This window comes from Onychostoma macrolepis, chromosome 06, assembly GCF_012432095.1.
Source record: "Onychostoma macrolepis isolate SWU-2019 chromosome 06, ASM1243209v1, whole genome shotgun sequence".
NCBI classification, from domain to species: domain Eukaryota; kingdom Metazoa; phylum Chordata; class Actinopteri; order Cypriniformes; family Cyprinidae; genus Onychostoma; species Onychostoma macrolepis.
In genome coordinates, this window is record NC_081160.1 from 13,975,298 (window position 1) to 13,991,791 (window position 16,494).

At 36.4% G+C, this 16,494-nt stretch overlaps 1 protein-coding gene across 1 annotated transcript; it reads left to right on the forward strand.

The window, feature by feature from the left end:
• Window positions 1-140: 140 nt before the first annotated feature.
• Window positions 141-16,373, forward strand: suz12b (SUZ12 polycomb repressive complex 2 subunit b). Its single transcript, XM_058778088.1, has 16 exons — window positions 141-779; window positions 1,123-1,169; window positions 1,272-1,336; window positions 3,927-3,995; window positions 4,611-4,660; window positions 4,753-4,838; window positions 5,025-5,256; window positions 5,919-6,027; window positions 6,137-6,242; window positions 6,475-6,649; window positions 6,818-6,906; window positions 10,706-10,849; window positions 11,203-11,360; window positions 13,328-13,526; window positions 13,679-13,758; window positions 14,982-16,373. Exons 1-16 carry the CDS (start codon window positions 632-634, stop codon window positions 15,280-15,282), a joined length of 2,058 nt encoding a protein of 685 aa, XP_058634071.1. The 5' UTR covers window positions 141-631; the 3' UTR covers window positions 15,283-16,373.
• Window positions 16,374-16,494: the final 121 nt, after the last annotated feature.

Consider the following 16,494-nt stretch of genomic DNA (forward strand, 5'->3'; position numbering starts at 1 on the left):
TCTTCCCAGAACCAAAACATTCTTGGCGGCAATTTGTCTCCTCTACCAATCTTAATCTCGCGTCTATCAAGGTGAGTCAGGCCAATAGAAAACCTCGATGTCACCAGACGACGTCTCCGATTGGCTGTCACATTGTCATGGGCGGGTTCTCGCGGCACTTTCCTCAATGGCTCTGGCGTTACAGTACTACCGAAATCTATCTCTTGGTAGGATTTTCCCATCCAAAATAAACGCAATTTCGGTCGCAAATAACAGCATTTTTTTTAACCAAGTCGTTTATTTAATCCGGTACGTGAACGGCTGCCTGTATGGATGGAAAACCCGGTGCCGTTTAACTGTGTTTTCGTCGCTGTGAAGGACCGCAAACTAACGTGCTAATTTTCATCTGTTGAGGATCAGTGACCAGACTGAGGACACACATCAAGAACATATTCACAACTCATGTGATTTATTCATATGAGTCATATTAAAACATGTACTAGTCACAGAGACTGATGACCACCAATATCTGATGTTTAGGTGATGGTAGAGGGCTGGTTAAAGGAGTGAGGGCAGCTGCCTGTCATTAATGTGCAGATATTTATTTCGCCTGGTGCTATTTTGGTGTGAAGTTTTGGGTAGTTGTTAGTTTATGATGGCTCCTCAGAAATACTCTGCTCAGGTGATGAACTGTAAAGCCAATGGTGCTGTATACCCATCCTCTGGCGTGAGCTCCATAAAGAAGCCCAAAATGGAGCAGCTGCAGGCCGACCATGAGCTCTTCCTGCAGGCCTTTGAAAGTGAGTCTATATTTGTCTGAATTTAACACACCATAGCAAAACTATTATCTGTATCTTTTGGCCTTTGGGAAAGTATATTAACACACTGACATCTGTTCTCTGGTCTGCTATTACTGCCATTAGATATGTGGAGTCCTTGGATTTACCTTTGTAATGTCTTGTGGCTGTTTTTTAACATGATGCTGTTTTTTGTTGCTAAGTAATAACTAATTTTGAAGACAGTTACTTAAAACCCTCTAGTTTATTGTACATGAAGGGCTTAAAAGCAACAGACAAAAGTTGTTTTCACTTTGAAACTTTAAAATAGTATGTTTTCATTAATTCTATTGCATTTTCTCTTCAGAGCCTACTCAAATATACAGATTCCTACGAACAAGGAACCTAATAGCTGTATGTATACCTTTTATAGATGAATCATAAGGCTTAACGCTGAATTTATATTAACGTCAGGTCTGTTTGTACTTAGTTTTTTTTTTTCTTGCTCTTTCTCAGCCGATATTACTTCATAGGACCCTCACCTTTATGTCTCATAGAAACTCACGAACAAATGCCAAAAGGTAGGTCTTCTCTATGTTCTAATAATTATCTGAAAATCTGCTTTATAGGGCTGTAAAATTATTAATCGCATTCAAAATAAAAGTTTATGTTTACATACTATATGTGACCCTGGACCACAAAACCAGTCTTAAGTCGCTGGGGTATGTTTGTAGCAATAGCCAAAAATACATTGTATGGGTCAAAATTATCGATTTTTCCTATGTCAAAAATCATTAGTATATTAAGTATACTTCATATACTACATATTGGATTCATATACATGATATTTTGTAAATTTCTTACCATAAATGTATCAAAACGTAATTTTTGATTAGTAATATGCATCGCTAAGAACTTAATTTGGGCAACTTTAAAGGCGATTTTCTCAATATTTAGATTTTTTGCACCCTCAGATTCCAGATTTTCAAATAGTTGTATCTCGACCAAATTTTGTCAGATCCTAACAAACCATACATGTCAAGTCAAGTCACCTTTATTTATATAGCGCTTTTAACAATACAGATTGTGTCAAAGCACTTAACAGTATCAAATTGGAGGATAGAGTGTCAGTAATGTATAATGATAAGATTAAACACTCAATTTTCAGTTAAAGGCATTTCATTATTGAATTCAGAGATGTTAGTGTCTAGCTCAGTTTAGTTTAAATAGTATCTGTGCAATCAAATCGGCGATAATCGCTAGAAATTAAGTGTCATCAATGGAAAGCTTATTTATTCAGCTTTCAGATGATGTATAAATCTCAATTTTGAAAAATTGACACTTAAGACTGGTTTTGTGGTCCAGGGTCACATGTGTGTACTGTGTATATTTATTTTGTATATATAAATACACACATGCATGTATATATTAAGGTAAAATACGATATATTTATATATAAAATAAATGATATATAAGTATAAATATATATACATACAAATATTTTTAAAAATGTATACAGATTATGTGTGTGTATTTACAGTGGGGGAAAACAATATTTGATCCCCTGCTGATTTTGTGCGTTTGCCCACTGACAAAGAAATCATTAGTCTATAATTTTAATGATAGGTTTATTTGAACAGTGAGAGACAGAATAACAACAAAAAAATCCAGAAAAACGCATTTAAAAAAGTTATAAATTGATTTGCATTTTAATGAGTGAAAAAAGTATTTGATCCCCTATCAATCAACAAGATTTCTGGCTCCCACGTGTCTTTTATACAGGTAACAAGCTGAGATTAACTAATCTCAGCTCCTTACCTGTATAAAAGACACCTGGGAGCCAGAAGCAATCAATCAATCAGATTACAAACTCTCCAGCATGGCCAACACCAAAGAGCTGTCCAAGGATGTCAGGGACAAGATTGTAGACCTACACAAGGCTGGAATGGACAACAAAACCATTGCCAAGCAACTTGGTGAGAAGGTGACAACAGTTGGTTTGATTATTCGCAAATGGAAGAAACACAAAATAACTGTCAGTCTCCCTCGGACTGTGGCTCCAGGCAAGATCTCACCTCGTGGAGTTTCAATGATCATGAGAACGGTGAGGAATCAGCCCAGAACTACATGGGAGTATCTTGTCAATGATCTCAAGGCAGCTGGGACCATAGTCCCATAGTCACGAAGAAAACAATTGGTAACACACTACACCATGAAGGACTGAAATCCTGAATTGCCCGCAAGGTCCCCCTGCTCAAGAAAGCACATGTACAGGCCCGTCTGAAGTCTGCCAGTGATTCAGAGGAGAACTGGGTAAAAGTGCTGAGGTCAGATGAGACCAAAATCCAGCTCTTTGGCATCAACTCAACTCAAATGTTTGGAGGAGGAGGAATGCTGCCTATGACCCCAAGAACACTATCCACACCATCAAACATAGAGGTGGAAACATTATGCTTTAGGGGTGTTTTTCTGCTAAGGGGACAGGACAACTGAACAGGGCCATGTATACCGTCAGGGCCAGGGCATTGAAAATGGGTCATGGATGGGTATTCCAGCATGACAATGAACCAAATCACACGGCCAAGGCAACAAAGGAGTGGCTCAAGAAGAAGCACATTAAGGTCCAGGAATGGCCTAGCCAGTCTCCAGACATTAATCCAATAGAAACTCTGTGGAGGAAGCTGAAGGTTCGAGTTGCTAAACGTCAGCCTCGAAACCTTAATGACTTGGAGAGGATCTGCAAAGAGGAGTGGGACAAAATCCCTCCTGAAATGTGTGCAAACCTGGTGGCCAACTACAAGAAACATCTGACCTCTGTGATTGCCAACAAGGGTTTTGCCACCAAGTACTAAGACATGTTTTGCGAAGGGGTCAAAAACCTATTTCACTCATTGAAATGCGCTTTTTTGGATTTTTTTGCTGTTATTTTCTCACTGTTCAAATAAACCTACCATTAAAATTATAGACAGATCATTTATTTGTCAGTGGGCAAATGTACAAAACCAGCAGGGGATCAAATAAGTTTTTTCCCCACTGTATATATACATAATAAATATACACAGCACACACGCATATAGTATGTAAACAAACTTTTATTTTGAATGCGATTAAGGGTTTTGCAGCCCTACTGCTTACAGCATTTTTATTGAATAAACTGGACTTTTTCTTCAGGAGAACATTTAAAGTGGATGATTTGCTGTCCAATGTGGAGAGAAAGAAAGGGGAGCCTGAGTCTCAGAGGTACTGGTCTTCTACAGATGTTTTTCATGCTGTTGTCTTACACAGATATGAGCCTAAAGGTTGGAATACACTACACAACTTTTAACATCTTTAACATCTTAACAATAGGCATCATAGGCTTGCTGACTTTGTGGTGACAGAGGAAAACTGGGCTTTATACACTACACTACTGAAAATCATGCACTAACAGACTTTCACATTTTTTTTCCGACAAAACAAACTGATGCAGAAATATGTGCCTTGTTGCTAGGAGAGACACAACAAATAAAAACAATATTGTCAGAAAATCGGCTCCAAATGTCAACATGTCTGAGATTCTCAGACTGAATTAAGTCATGATCTAAAGCTAAAAAAAGTTTGTGCCCATCATAGATGCAACTTTCTGTGCAATCCAACTCCAACTGCCCAAAATTTGCAGAGTGGTTCTGATATTTTGCAACTAGTGTTGACTCTTCCAGTCAGCAAAGTGGGATAAACATCTGGCTAAAAGTTGTGTAGTCTATTGGTGTTTCGGGTTTTCAGAGTAATTTTCATCGGTGTTACAGGAAAATGTGATAGGATCATTTGCTTCCAAATGGTGATTTTTTTTTAGTTATGCTTAATTTGTGATTTCAGTTTGACTTCACATCTGCAACTGACATTCACTGGATTTTTTCACAAAAATGGTGAGTCTAAATTTGTACCAGTCCGTCTGAATTATCATATTAATGTACAACCAGCATTTTAGGGTTCTGATATAATTTTGTTCTTTAACCAGATAAGCCATGTCAAAACTCAGAAAATGATCAAAACTCAGTTTCACTTGAGGTGCTACTTGTCAAAGTCTGTCACAAAAAGCGTAAGGTGAGCTTCTCTTTCATGTTATTTTATATGAATGTGTTATTTTGGGTTTGGAGGGACTTATGGGTAAGTAAATGTTCATGTTTGCGTGAGCTATCCCTTAAAACATATAAGTGAATAAAACAATTGAAGTATGTCACTCATTCAGATCTCATTCTTTTTGTTATGATGGTCATTTTTCTCCCTTAGGATGTCAGCTGCCCTATAAAGCAAGTGCCTACGGGAAAAAAGCAGGTGCCTTTGAACCCGGATCTCAGCCAAACCAAGACTGGTGCCTTCCCTTCCCTGCTGGTGTCCAGCAATGAGTTTGAGCCAAGTAACAGTCACATGGTCAAATCCTATTCGCTTCTCTTCAGGGTGTCTCGTACAGGCAAAAGAGACCCCAACGGTTTCATCAGCTGTGAGGCAGATGAGAATATTGGTGAGTGGCAGTGTATGTACACAGTGTGTGACATCTGTTAAAAAAACAACAAAAAAAACACAAGTGTTGAATGCCGTGTAAAGGCTCTGCAGACTTCATCCTCGTTTGTGTCATGGCTTTAGAGTGTTAGGTTAAAGAGAGTTCACTCAGAAATGAAAATGGTATCATCATTTACTCATTCTCATGTTTTTTCAAACCTGTATAACTTTCTAAGATATTTTGGTCCATACAATGAAAGTCAGTGGGTTCAAGTGTTCTTTGGACCCCACTGACTTTGATTATGAGCTCAAAAACGGTTCTTTTAAATATTGTGTTCCACAGAGTAAAGAACGTCATACAGGTTGGAACAACGTGGGTGATAAAGCAAAGACAGCATTTTAATTTTTGGGTGAAACGAGCCCTTTAATATCCATATATCAAGGAGATGGATGACAGTTTAAGTAGTATCATGTTTTTTCAGAAAATCTGATGGTGAGTGACTGACTGAAATCGAACCTTTTCTGTCGTCTGTCCATGATGATGTGAAGAACAATTAAAGTCAGCACCCTACATTTTCAAATATAGTCAATACAGTTAATTGAGCACTGCCTTCTGCAGTTATTGTAGCCTCAGCCTCACAAATGCTAGATGGAACAAAACAGTCCTGATGATTTTATTTGTAGATGTAAAAGAGGAACTCCCATCCAGAAAGAAGAGAAACTCATCCCACAGAGGTGACGGAGAGATCCCAGAAACATTTGTTGCTCAGATGACTGTTTTTGATAAAAACAGGTTAGTACTAGAAGTGTTTTCAAAAGGCTTCAATTTACTTAGAACTGACAGAAAAATTCCTTGTGTGATGAAAACTGCATAGTATAGCTATATAATGATTGTCCTTCAGACGGCTGCAGCTGCTGGATGGAGAGTATGAGGTTTCCATGCAACAGATTGAAGACTGTCCAGTCAGCAAGAAGAGGGCCACATGGGAGACCATACTGGATGGAAAGGTTGGTTATGTCTGGAGGAACTAAGCTGCTAGCTTTCCTGTTGAGCATTTAAAGTTCTAAACAAAACCAGTATGAAAACCAGTTGCTTGGCAGTCAAATGTAGTCATTTTCTTATGAAAAAAAAATAATCTAACTTTCAGAAATAAAGCTTTTATTTCCCAAATTGTAGTAGATGTATGATTTCATTCAGTCACGGTTGTAGATTGCAACTGTTGATTCTTGTATTTTGAAGAGGTTGCCCCCGTTTGAGACCTTCTCTCAGGGACCCACTTTGCAGTTCACCCTTCGCTGGACAGGTGACCCCAGTGACCCTTCAATGGCCCCTGTGGCCAAACCTCTCTCCACCCGCAGTTCTGACACCAGCACCACAGAGAGCAGACCCAGCACTCTCCGAACTGCACATATTGGTAAGGAAGCAAACTTGCATCTGATCTTGTTTAAGTTTGTTATCAGTCATGGTCTGCTTTGTCTGTTTAGTTTTTGTGAGGTTTCCTTTTCCATAATATCTGATCAAAGCTTTTTTTGTGATGGACCTGTAAAGGTAAATATAGGTGTTTAATGTTTTATTCTCTCAGTGGCGAAGGATTCAGTAAGCACCAGCATGCAGACCAGGAGAGAGCAGTCCCCCTGTGAACCCAGACAAAAACTACGCATCTTTTATCAGGTAGGAATGATGAACTCTTTATTATAGTACATTTATGTATATTGCACTATATTACTTCATAGAAAATAGGAATGCAATGATACCATTTTTCAGAACCGATCCGATCCCAAAAATTGAATATCAGCCGATTCCAATCCGATACCAGCGCAGTTTTTCTTTTAAATCAAGGTAGAATTTCTATACTTCATTTTAATGAAAAAAATATGTAATCATAATCTATTACAAAAAATACTATTATAAACTAGGTTAGTGGATATTAGCAGCAAAAGTTATTCTAGAAAAATCATGGGTGCACAATAATTTTATAAATACATTAAACTAAACAACATTATTTAATGGGGAACAAATAAAAGTTAGTAAGTGTAGGACTAAATCTGGTAAAATGTTACATATTGCTGTTTGTATTGTTGTAAAATACATTCATGAAAAACAAGTGGCATATACTGTATATTAGGGGTGTAACGATACATGTATTGAACCGTTCGGTACGCATTACAAACCGAACGATTCGATTCTTTGGACTAATCCTATTACATTTGGAAAATAAAAGAGCTTAAAGTGTGTGAAATATAATGTTCTCAGTGCCACTGCGCTCAACAAGGCAGCCCAAACGATGTAACAGGCAACGTGATAACCTCCCCTTGCTGGGTTTCATTGAAAAACGATGATTTTGTATCGACGATAGCCAGAGATATTGTCAAAAACATCAATTGTTGGCAATATTAAGATATTTGGCATTTCCAATTAATGTAGGCCTGTTACATTCTTATTTTTATTAGGCCTATTATTATTGAAGTTATGACGCTACTTTTATTATTAAATTAAAATTAGAATTTGCTCCGCAATAATTACCAAATAACTGACGTGCTGCGAGGATAACAAAATATTAGGCTCCTCAATTAAAATGATTTAAAGATTTTTAAAACAGGTCTATTATACAATGAAATATAGGCCTACAATTAAAATATTAACACTGCAGTCATCAATAAAAATCAATTAAATAAAAAGCTTTTATTTCAAGTACCGACTTTCAAAAACAACCTGTTTAACACTAAATGTTTCTTCTCCTTTTTTTTTCACTATGTAATATTAGAAATATTAAGGGAATAAATGAAAACAGTTAGCTATATACCGTTATCGGCATATGTTGAAGTAGATTCGTCTGTTGTCGTCTCTGAGAAAATATGCGTCAGAAGCCAAATGCTCCATTATTACTCCATTCCGTTTTTACTTTCACTTTCTGCATAGTGAATTGACTGAGATTAAGACGTTCACCGGCATAACTCTTGCGCAAAGTTTGCACGTTGCTTATGTGATATCCATTGGCTCGCCTTCAACCGAACCGTGAATTTTGTGAACCGTTACACCCCTACTATGTATGTGTGTTTTTATATATATGTATGTATGTATGTATGTATGTATGTATGCATGCATGTATGTATTGTATATATTAGTGCTGTCAAATGATTAATCACATACGCATAAGTTTTTGTTTACATAACTGGCCGGTACCGATTAATCAACCGATAGTTTTCAAAATAGATACTGAAAGAGAGCTAGTGCTTTACTATTTAAAAAAAAAAAAAAAAGCAGCAACAGTACTGAACCATACTTTGTAAATGAATAAAAAATATTAATATTATTTACTATATTGATCATTAAAGTTATTTCATAGTTTGCTAATGTTAAAAGAAGAAACTTTAAAATTTAAAAATGTAGCCTATTAGTAGCTAATAGTGAATGTTGAAATGAACACTCTAACAAGGAACGATACTTCTACAGTTTTCATTAATGCTACGAATGGACACTTATTGTTAAGTATTACCATTTAATTTCAACAGCCATGCTTAAAGATGGCCATCTTTAAATATCTACACAAGGCCATAGCATTAAAATTACATACATATGGATATTGTATGTGTACTCACACACTTTATTTGCTTTTATTTTATTAGAGCCACAGAAAGACAAACGTTTTGCTGAAAAATGCACAATACATAATTTATAGCCTAGGGTGAAGTCATTATAATTCACAACGATTTGGGACAAATATAATGTAATTTAATAGAAAACTATCGGCATGGATTTTTGCCGATAACCGATAGTTGTGGCAATCAACTATTGGTGCCGACTAATCTGCAAAACCGATGAATCGGTCGACCTCTAATATAAATATATACATGACAATGAATGAGAATGAGCTTTATTGCCAGGTATGTTTACACATACGAGGAATTTCTTATAGTGACAGAAGCTCCACAGTGCATCAGAATGAGAGCGACAGGACACAGATAATAAAAAGAATAATATACAAAATAGACAATGTACATGTAAATACATGTACATATTTTCAAAATATATACTGTATATGTGTGCATTTATATATACATACAGTAAACACACACACACATATATATAATATTACGTAAACAAAAACTTCTATTTTGGATGTGATTAATCGCGATTAATCATTTGACAGCACTAATATATACATACAGTCATGGCCAAAAATATCGGCACTCTTGCAATTCTGTCAGAAAATGCAACACTTCTCTCAGAAATGTTTTCCAATTGCAAATGTTTTGGTATTCACGTGCTAATTGTTTTTGTTTGCACTGCAACAAAACAAAAAAACAGAGAAGAAAAGTCAAACTTGATAAAATTTCACACACAACTCAAAAATGGACTGGACAAAATGGCACCTTGTAAAAATTTAAAAATAATTGCTTTTCAAGCATGTGATGCTACTGTAATTTGTATTTAGACACACCTGTGGCAAGTAATAGGTGTGGGCAATATAGTAATCACACTTGCAACCAGTTAAAATGGAGAAAACTTGACTCAACCTTTGTGTTGTGTGTCACACTGAGCATGGAGAAAAGAAAGAAGTGTAAAGAGTTGTCTGTGGATTTGAGAGAAAAAATTGTGGAAAAACATGGACAATCTCAAGGCTACAAGTCCATCTCCAGAGATCTTAATGTTCCTGTGTCCACTGTGCACAATATCATCAAGAGGTTTACAAAAGGACATCATGGCACTGTTTACAGAAAAAGAAATGAGGCCTTCAAAGAAAAGAACACAGTCCCTACAGTCAAACCTGGTGGAGGTTCAAAGATGTTTTGGGGTTGCTTTGGTGCTTCTGGCACGGGATGCCTTGACATGTGCATCCTGTGCGCAGAATGATGCGCTTGAAGCAACACGGAGTCACAGCACCCAGCGCTGTGCATAAAAAAAAAAAAGGGAAGAGATATTGATGCGTAGTGTATTATATCTGTGCGATTATTTTATTGAGCCTTTTCTTGTAACAGTTTTAAATCTCAGTTATTGTGCACTCTTGAAGAGAGTTTCATCATTTTGACTGTAGTAACCGAACGCGACACGCACTTTGAATGCTGAATGGAGGATGACAGACAGACGCAGCGAGGAGAAGAGTTTACGTGAACTTGACTTAAATATTCATCTATACTTCACATTAAATTATGGAACAGCTTCAGAACACTTAAAATATAGTGCAAGAAAACTTGATGGTGCTTTATAATGTTTTTGTGCCTTTCGTTGGACTTAACAATAACACAGAATACTATACGCATAATATTGGATTTAGATCGGTCTTGTCTGACCGATACCCGATCCGGCAAAAAATGCCAGTATCGGAGCCGATACCGATACGGAGTATCAGATCAATGCATCCTTAAAGAAAACACTATTTACTCAGTAGGTTTACTGGAGAACCGTCTGCAATGTAAAAACAAATCTCAAGAACTTTATGCAACATGCTGGTATTTCTGTTTGTCCACAGTTTCTGTACAACAATAATACTCGTCAGCAGACAGAAGCCAGAGAAGACTTACACTGCCCCTGGTGCACGCTTAACTGCCGTAAACTCTACAGCCTGCTGAAACACCTCAAACTCTCCCACAGTAGATTCATCTTTAACTATGTGGTGAGCACAGCAGGACACATTCATAAATCGCTGCCTGTTTAATTTCAATAGTTGAATAGAATCAGTTTATTAGGTTAAAAATTCATTATATAGTTATACATAGGGCTTGGTAGTATGATGATATATATCTTGGCAATGATATAAAGTGTTTATAGATAGAAATTTTAATATGGTATGTAAATATATCCATAAGCAGTATTACATGTTATTGATGCACTAGTGTGAAGCAAGATTTATGAATGCGAAAAATAAAGTGTAAGTAGTACAGTAAGCTGTGAACAATTAAGAAAAAATTGTTGAAAAAAGTGAGTTTGTTATCCTATAACTTATTGTTCTTGAATGCTGTTTTCCAGCCTCATCCTAAAGGTGCTCGGATAGACGTGTCCATAAATGAGTGCTATGATGGCTCATATGTTGGCAATCCGCAAGACATCCATAGCCAGCCTGGCTTTGCCTTTAGCCGCAATGGCCCTGTTAAGAGGACAGCTGTCACCCACATACTTGTTTGTCGGTATGAAACAGGTCTCATTTTTTGGGAAAAATGCTATTGTTGACTACAGGGTCATTTTGATATTTTAGTTTTATGTTTGAACCCAGCATTAAATATAAAATCACAATTCCCAATTATTAATTTTGCCATTTTCATTATAAATGATTTATCCATACAAAAACTGTTTTTTAAATTGAGCTTTCCCCAGTTTTGATGTCAAAATATATACAAGGTTGTGCATATTGAATAAGCTTACTAGAATGCCTGTAAAGAATTTAATGTAGAAAAAAATCTGGGTAATGTGCCAAAGTCTGCAAATTGGGTTTTGCTTAAACCATTATGGCCTGGTTTTACAGACTGGGCTTAGACTAAAGCCCCGTTCACACCAAGATTGATAACTATAAAGATAACGATATTAGTGTCCACACCACAGGGTTCCTACGGGTCTGGAAAAGTATGGAAAAAAGAAAGCAGGGTATGGAAAAATATTTGCAATTCCAGACTATTGCCCCCATTTATTTATTTATTAATTTTTTTAAATTGAAATTTAAGAAATTTATGAAAATAAGTTCATCATACAAGAAGTATTTTCATGGCAGCTGTTTACTGATTCTTTAGTGACTGTCAAACACGACTGGTGCACTTGGTGCAAGGTGCGCTTTTTCATTTTGCATTTTGGGTTTCTTCTCATGATATTCTTAGCACCATAATACATAGCCTCAAAGACCTTTGCAAAAACAAAAAATATACAGACTTATGTGTGCACGAGAAACCATTACACTTAGCATATTACCATCAGCCCATTTTGTGTCATGGTAGCCGCAGAGGCTAAATTGGACATTAGGCCTTGATATTACTACTATAAGACAAATTTTGAATAAGTAGATCTCTATTAATTAATTCATGTGCATCCATGCTCTCACTTTATTCATAGCAAGATGGCAATGATGCACAAAGGAAATGGGTTATATAATACTAGAAATTGTGTAAGCATGTAGAAAAATTCCCATGCAAATGTCAGTGGTTTCTCGAGGGCACAAAACATTTTTATGCATGCAAAAGTCTGTTTTTTTTTATTATTTAAAAAAATTATTTTAAGGGCTCTGTATGTTCACTTGTATGTTTCTATCAGTTCAAGAAGATCAATGAAAAAAATAAAAATATTTATAGATGACTAATATATACCAAATATAAAGCTGTATGAACCATTTGTTAAATATGGGCCGAAAATCTACTGAGAGGTCTGGAAAAGTATGGAATTTTTTTAAATGGAAAATGTGTAGGAAGCCTGACACCAACGGACGATATTGTCTGTTTATTCTAAGTGCATCATGCTCATTAGCCGCTATAATTTCTTGAGCTCGTGATAGCAGGATGGATTCTGATTGGGTGTCAAAGTTTGTATTGTTCATCAGCTGGAAAAAATCGTTCTGGAAGTGATTCCAGCGATATCATTTCTCTGTTCCTTTATCGTTATAGCTGTAGTGTGGACTCTTCTTTAATATTGAGAATGATTTTAAGAATTATATCTTTAATCGTTATCTTTATAGTTATCGTCCTTGATGTGAACGGGCCTTAAGCCAGGATTAGGCCATAGTTCAATTAGGATGTTTAAGTAATTTTTTATAAACGTGCCTTAGAAAAAAACATTATTTATGTGCATGTTGAGACAAAACAAAGGCACTGATATATATATTAAGATCAGTCATAACATTGGACGTTTATTTCAGTTGAAACGGCTCAGACTTGCATTTTATTCTGGGACTAGGCTTAAGTCTTGTCTGTGAAACCGGGGGTACGATTTTTACTTGATAAAACACTGCTTAGGCATTTACATGACCTTATTGTTGGTATATTAAGCATTTTCAATGTATGATTTTTCATCAGTCACTCAGTGTTCTTTTTGCTGACAAAATCATATGTGTGCTGCATGATAAATGTAAGAAATGTTAACCATCGATTTTTCTTAATCCTTCACTTTCTTTTAGGCCAAAGCGAATCAAGCCAAGTCTGTCTGAGTTTTTAGAGTCAGAGGACGGTGAGCCAGAGCAGCAGCGTACTTATGTGAGCGGACATAATCGTCTGTATTTCCACAGTGACAGCTGCATGCCCCTCCGTCCACAGGAGATGGAGGTGGACAGTGAGGATGAGCGGGATCCAGAGTGGCTCAGAGAAAAGACCACCACGGTTAGTCGACTGGTCAAATGAGTACTGTTTCCAACAAGATAATAACTGATAATTGCATTTGAATTGATCAGTTTATGCTCTCTCGTATTATGAGTCTAACTGAAACTATTCAGTTCATGCATCATGATTAGTATGTTTTATTTTGCCTGAAGCAAATTGAAGAATTCACAGATGTGAATGAAGGAGAAAAGGAAGTAATGAAGTTGTGGAATCTTCACGTTATGAAGAATGGGTAAAAATGCATTCATACTGTCTTTCTCTTCCTTATGTTTATTGTATTTTTAGAACCTTGATCATAGGGCTGGGCAATATAGCTAAAAAATCAATGATGTTTTATATAATTCGGTATCGCTAACTATTGACATTTTTATAACCTTTTTTTTTTTTTTTAAATATCAAATAGAAAAAAATTTATTTGAATTTAACCACTGTATTTGTTAAAATACCCAATTTATTAAGACCAACAACAAATAATTTTTAAGTCAAACACAAAATAAAATTTAAACAAATATCTCCTTTATTATGTTTTATATCAGGGTTCCTCAGATCTTTCCCTGGAGGGCCAATCTGCTGCAGAGTTTAGCTCCAACCCTGATCAAACTCCCCTACCTGTGATTTTCTAATGATCTTGAAGACACTGATTAGCATGCTCAGGTGTGTTTGATTAGGGTTAGAGCTAAACTCTGCAGGAAAGTGGATCTCGTGGGCCAGATTTGAGGATCGCTATTTTATATGCAGATTAAATAAGTCATGCATTTGCATTTAAGAACATACGAGACGCAGTGAAATGGAATAAACCTCCACAAATTAGTGACGTGTTTTCTAAAAGTTTAAACTCTTTCGCATGGCTTTCTATACATCTCTTGTGTGAGACGCGAGTTCAGCAGTCATATTTGTCCGTTTAAAAAAATAAAAAATAAAAATGCGCTGAACATGCGTTCTGTGTGAACGGCTTGGTTTCAGTTTTAATCTAATCAAGATCTTCTCCGCATTTAGCTTCTATATTTCTCTAATACTTTGAATGAATAACGTAGCAGCGGCGCATCTCAGGGGTTAGACTAACGTAACATTAAAATGCAACAAAGACGCTTTCATCATCATCACCGCATCTTGTGCATCCCTGATGCACACCTAACATTCGATTGCACCACTTTTGCATTCAGATGCAAATTTTCATTTTAAATTTGACTAATAATTTTTTTTATTCAAAATCTCCTCATCGCAGGCAGGCACAGCACTCATTTCAGCATGTGTTCGTGTGTGCTGTCTGCTTGTCACTCGTAGCAAGTGCCTATGTCATGCACTGTATCGAACATTTTTTCTGTCGTTATCTGTTTACCGTCAATAAATACAGATACCATTTTATTGCCCAGGCCTACTTGATCACATAGACTTACAAAAACATCCAACACTGGTGGAATATTGATGCTGATCTTGCTAACTTCGTCTCTCCAGATTCATTTCTGATAATCAGATGAGTCAGGCGAGCATGCTGTTTGTGGAGAACTGCGGGCCATACATCATCCGCAGGAATCTGTGTCGGAACTTTCTGCTTCACCTGGTCAATCTGCATGACTTCAATCTGGTCACCACAGCAACCATTGACCGGGCCATGGCCCGTATGAAAGAGATAGAAGAGTCACTTCCTGAACTAGAGGAGGGGCAGGAGTTGTCAGATGCCACTTGCAATGGTCATGCTGTGTCCTTGGGTGTTTCACTACATGGCAAACGCACCAAAAGTGGAGTGTCAGACTGACAACAATTGGCTTTACAACACAAATTATGAACATAATGAACGAGATCTAGTTTGAACTCAAATTCTCCATACTTATCCCATGTATTCATCGATCTCAATCAACAATATCTGTGGCTTAGAACAATTTTTCTATTTCTGATCTGCCCATATACCCATTTATTAATAAGCCCATTTGAGACTTGAGTGAGTTAGCTGCTGGTATTACAGACTGACACAAGTGCTGTTGACTGAACTGATGCAATCTTTCAACGTTTTCCAGTGTAGTTTGTCATACTTATGAACCAGTATCATTTCAGCAGTCATGTTTAGTATAATCTTCAGTTTTTGTTTTTTTCTCTGAAAACCCATTATGCGATGAAGTGAGTTACTGTAGAATTGGGAGTACGGTTAGTTGACATTTTCTGTATACATTTTATGATTTTGTTTAACCACTGTGATTTCAGTGATTATTTAGCACATGGTAGCACTTGTGTTACTACTTATTCAGTGGCTGTAGACTCAGAATTGACATGGACACTAAGTTGATATTCAGGTTTCTCAAGTTGGATTTGAAAGCTAAGCAGCTTTACATTTTATTTTACTTATATACAGATACTATTTTTACCTGTTTCAGATTTGACCAGTCAGTATGTTGCAGTCTGTTATCAGCTCCTTGTTTCACATGTGGAGTGTGAAGATCCTGCCATCTTAGAATGGCATCTTCTCTGTGTGTATATATATATTTTTTAAATACCAGTTCTCTTGTTAATTAGCAATATAAATGGACACTCATGAAAGGAGAACTGCCAATGTTTGAGCCACTAGAAGTCCTCGTTTCATAAATCTTTGTAAAGCAACCTTATTATGCCATTTAAAGTGAGGATCCAGAAAAGTTTTCAATCCAATGTAGGTGATGTCAAGTTTTTGTTAATACTGGGTATGTGGTTATATAATAGTTTGTTGCTGTTACAAGGTTCAGATGTTGTACATGCCAAAGTATATCAGACACAGCATCCTTTCTCCTTCGATTTGTTTCATCTGCAAAATGCACAAGTTTGGTGTACACAAGAAAACTATTTACAAATTAAAGAGGTGTAAATGCTTGGTTTAAATGGATTTTAATTAATTGTGTAAATGTTTAACGAGTCATTGTGATTTCACATGAATTACAAAACATTTTCAGGAAACAAGTTTTTACAATGTTAGAGCTACAATTTATTCTAGGTTTTTTCC

What these genes read in the sequence shown, in the direction of transcription:
- suz12b (XM_058778088.1), top strand. Translation starts at nt 632, where the DNA reads ATGATGGCTCCTCAGAAATACTCTGCTCAGGTGATGAACTGTAAAGCC. An exon ending in ACTGTTTTTGATAAAAACAG is followed by an intron (nt 6,028 to 6,136) that starts GTTAGTACTAGA and finishes ATTGTCCTTCAG; the next exon opens with ACGGCTGCAGCTGCTGGATG. An exon ending in ACCCACATACTTGTTTGTCG is followed by an intron (nt 11,361 to 13,327) that starts GTATGAAACAGG and finishes ACTTTCTTTTAG; the next exon opens with GCCAAAGCGAATCAAGCCAA.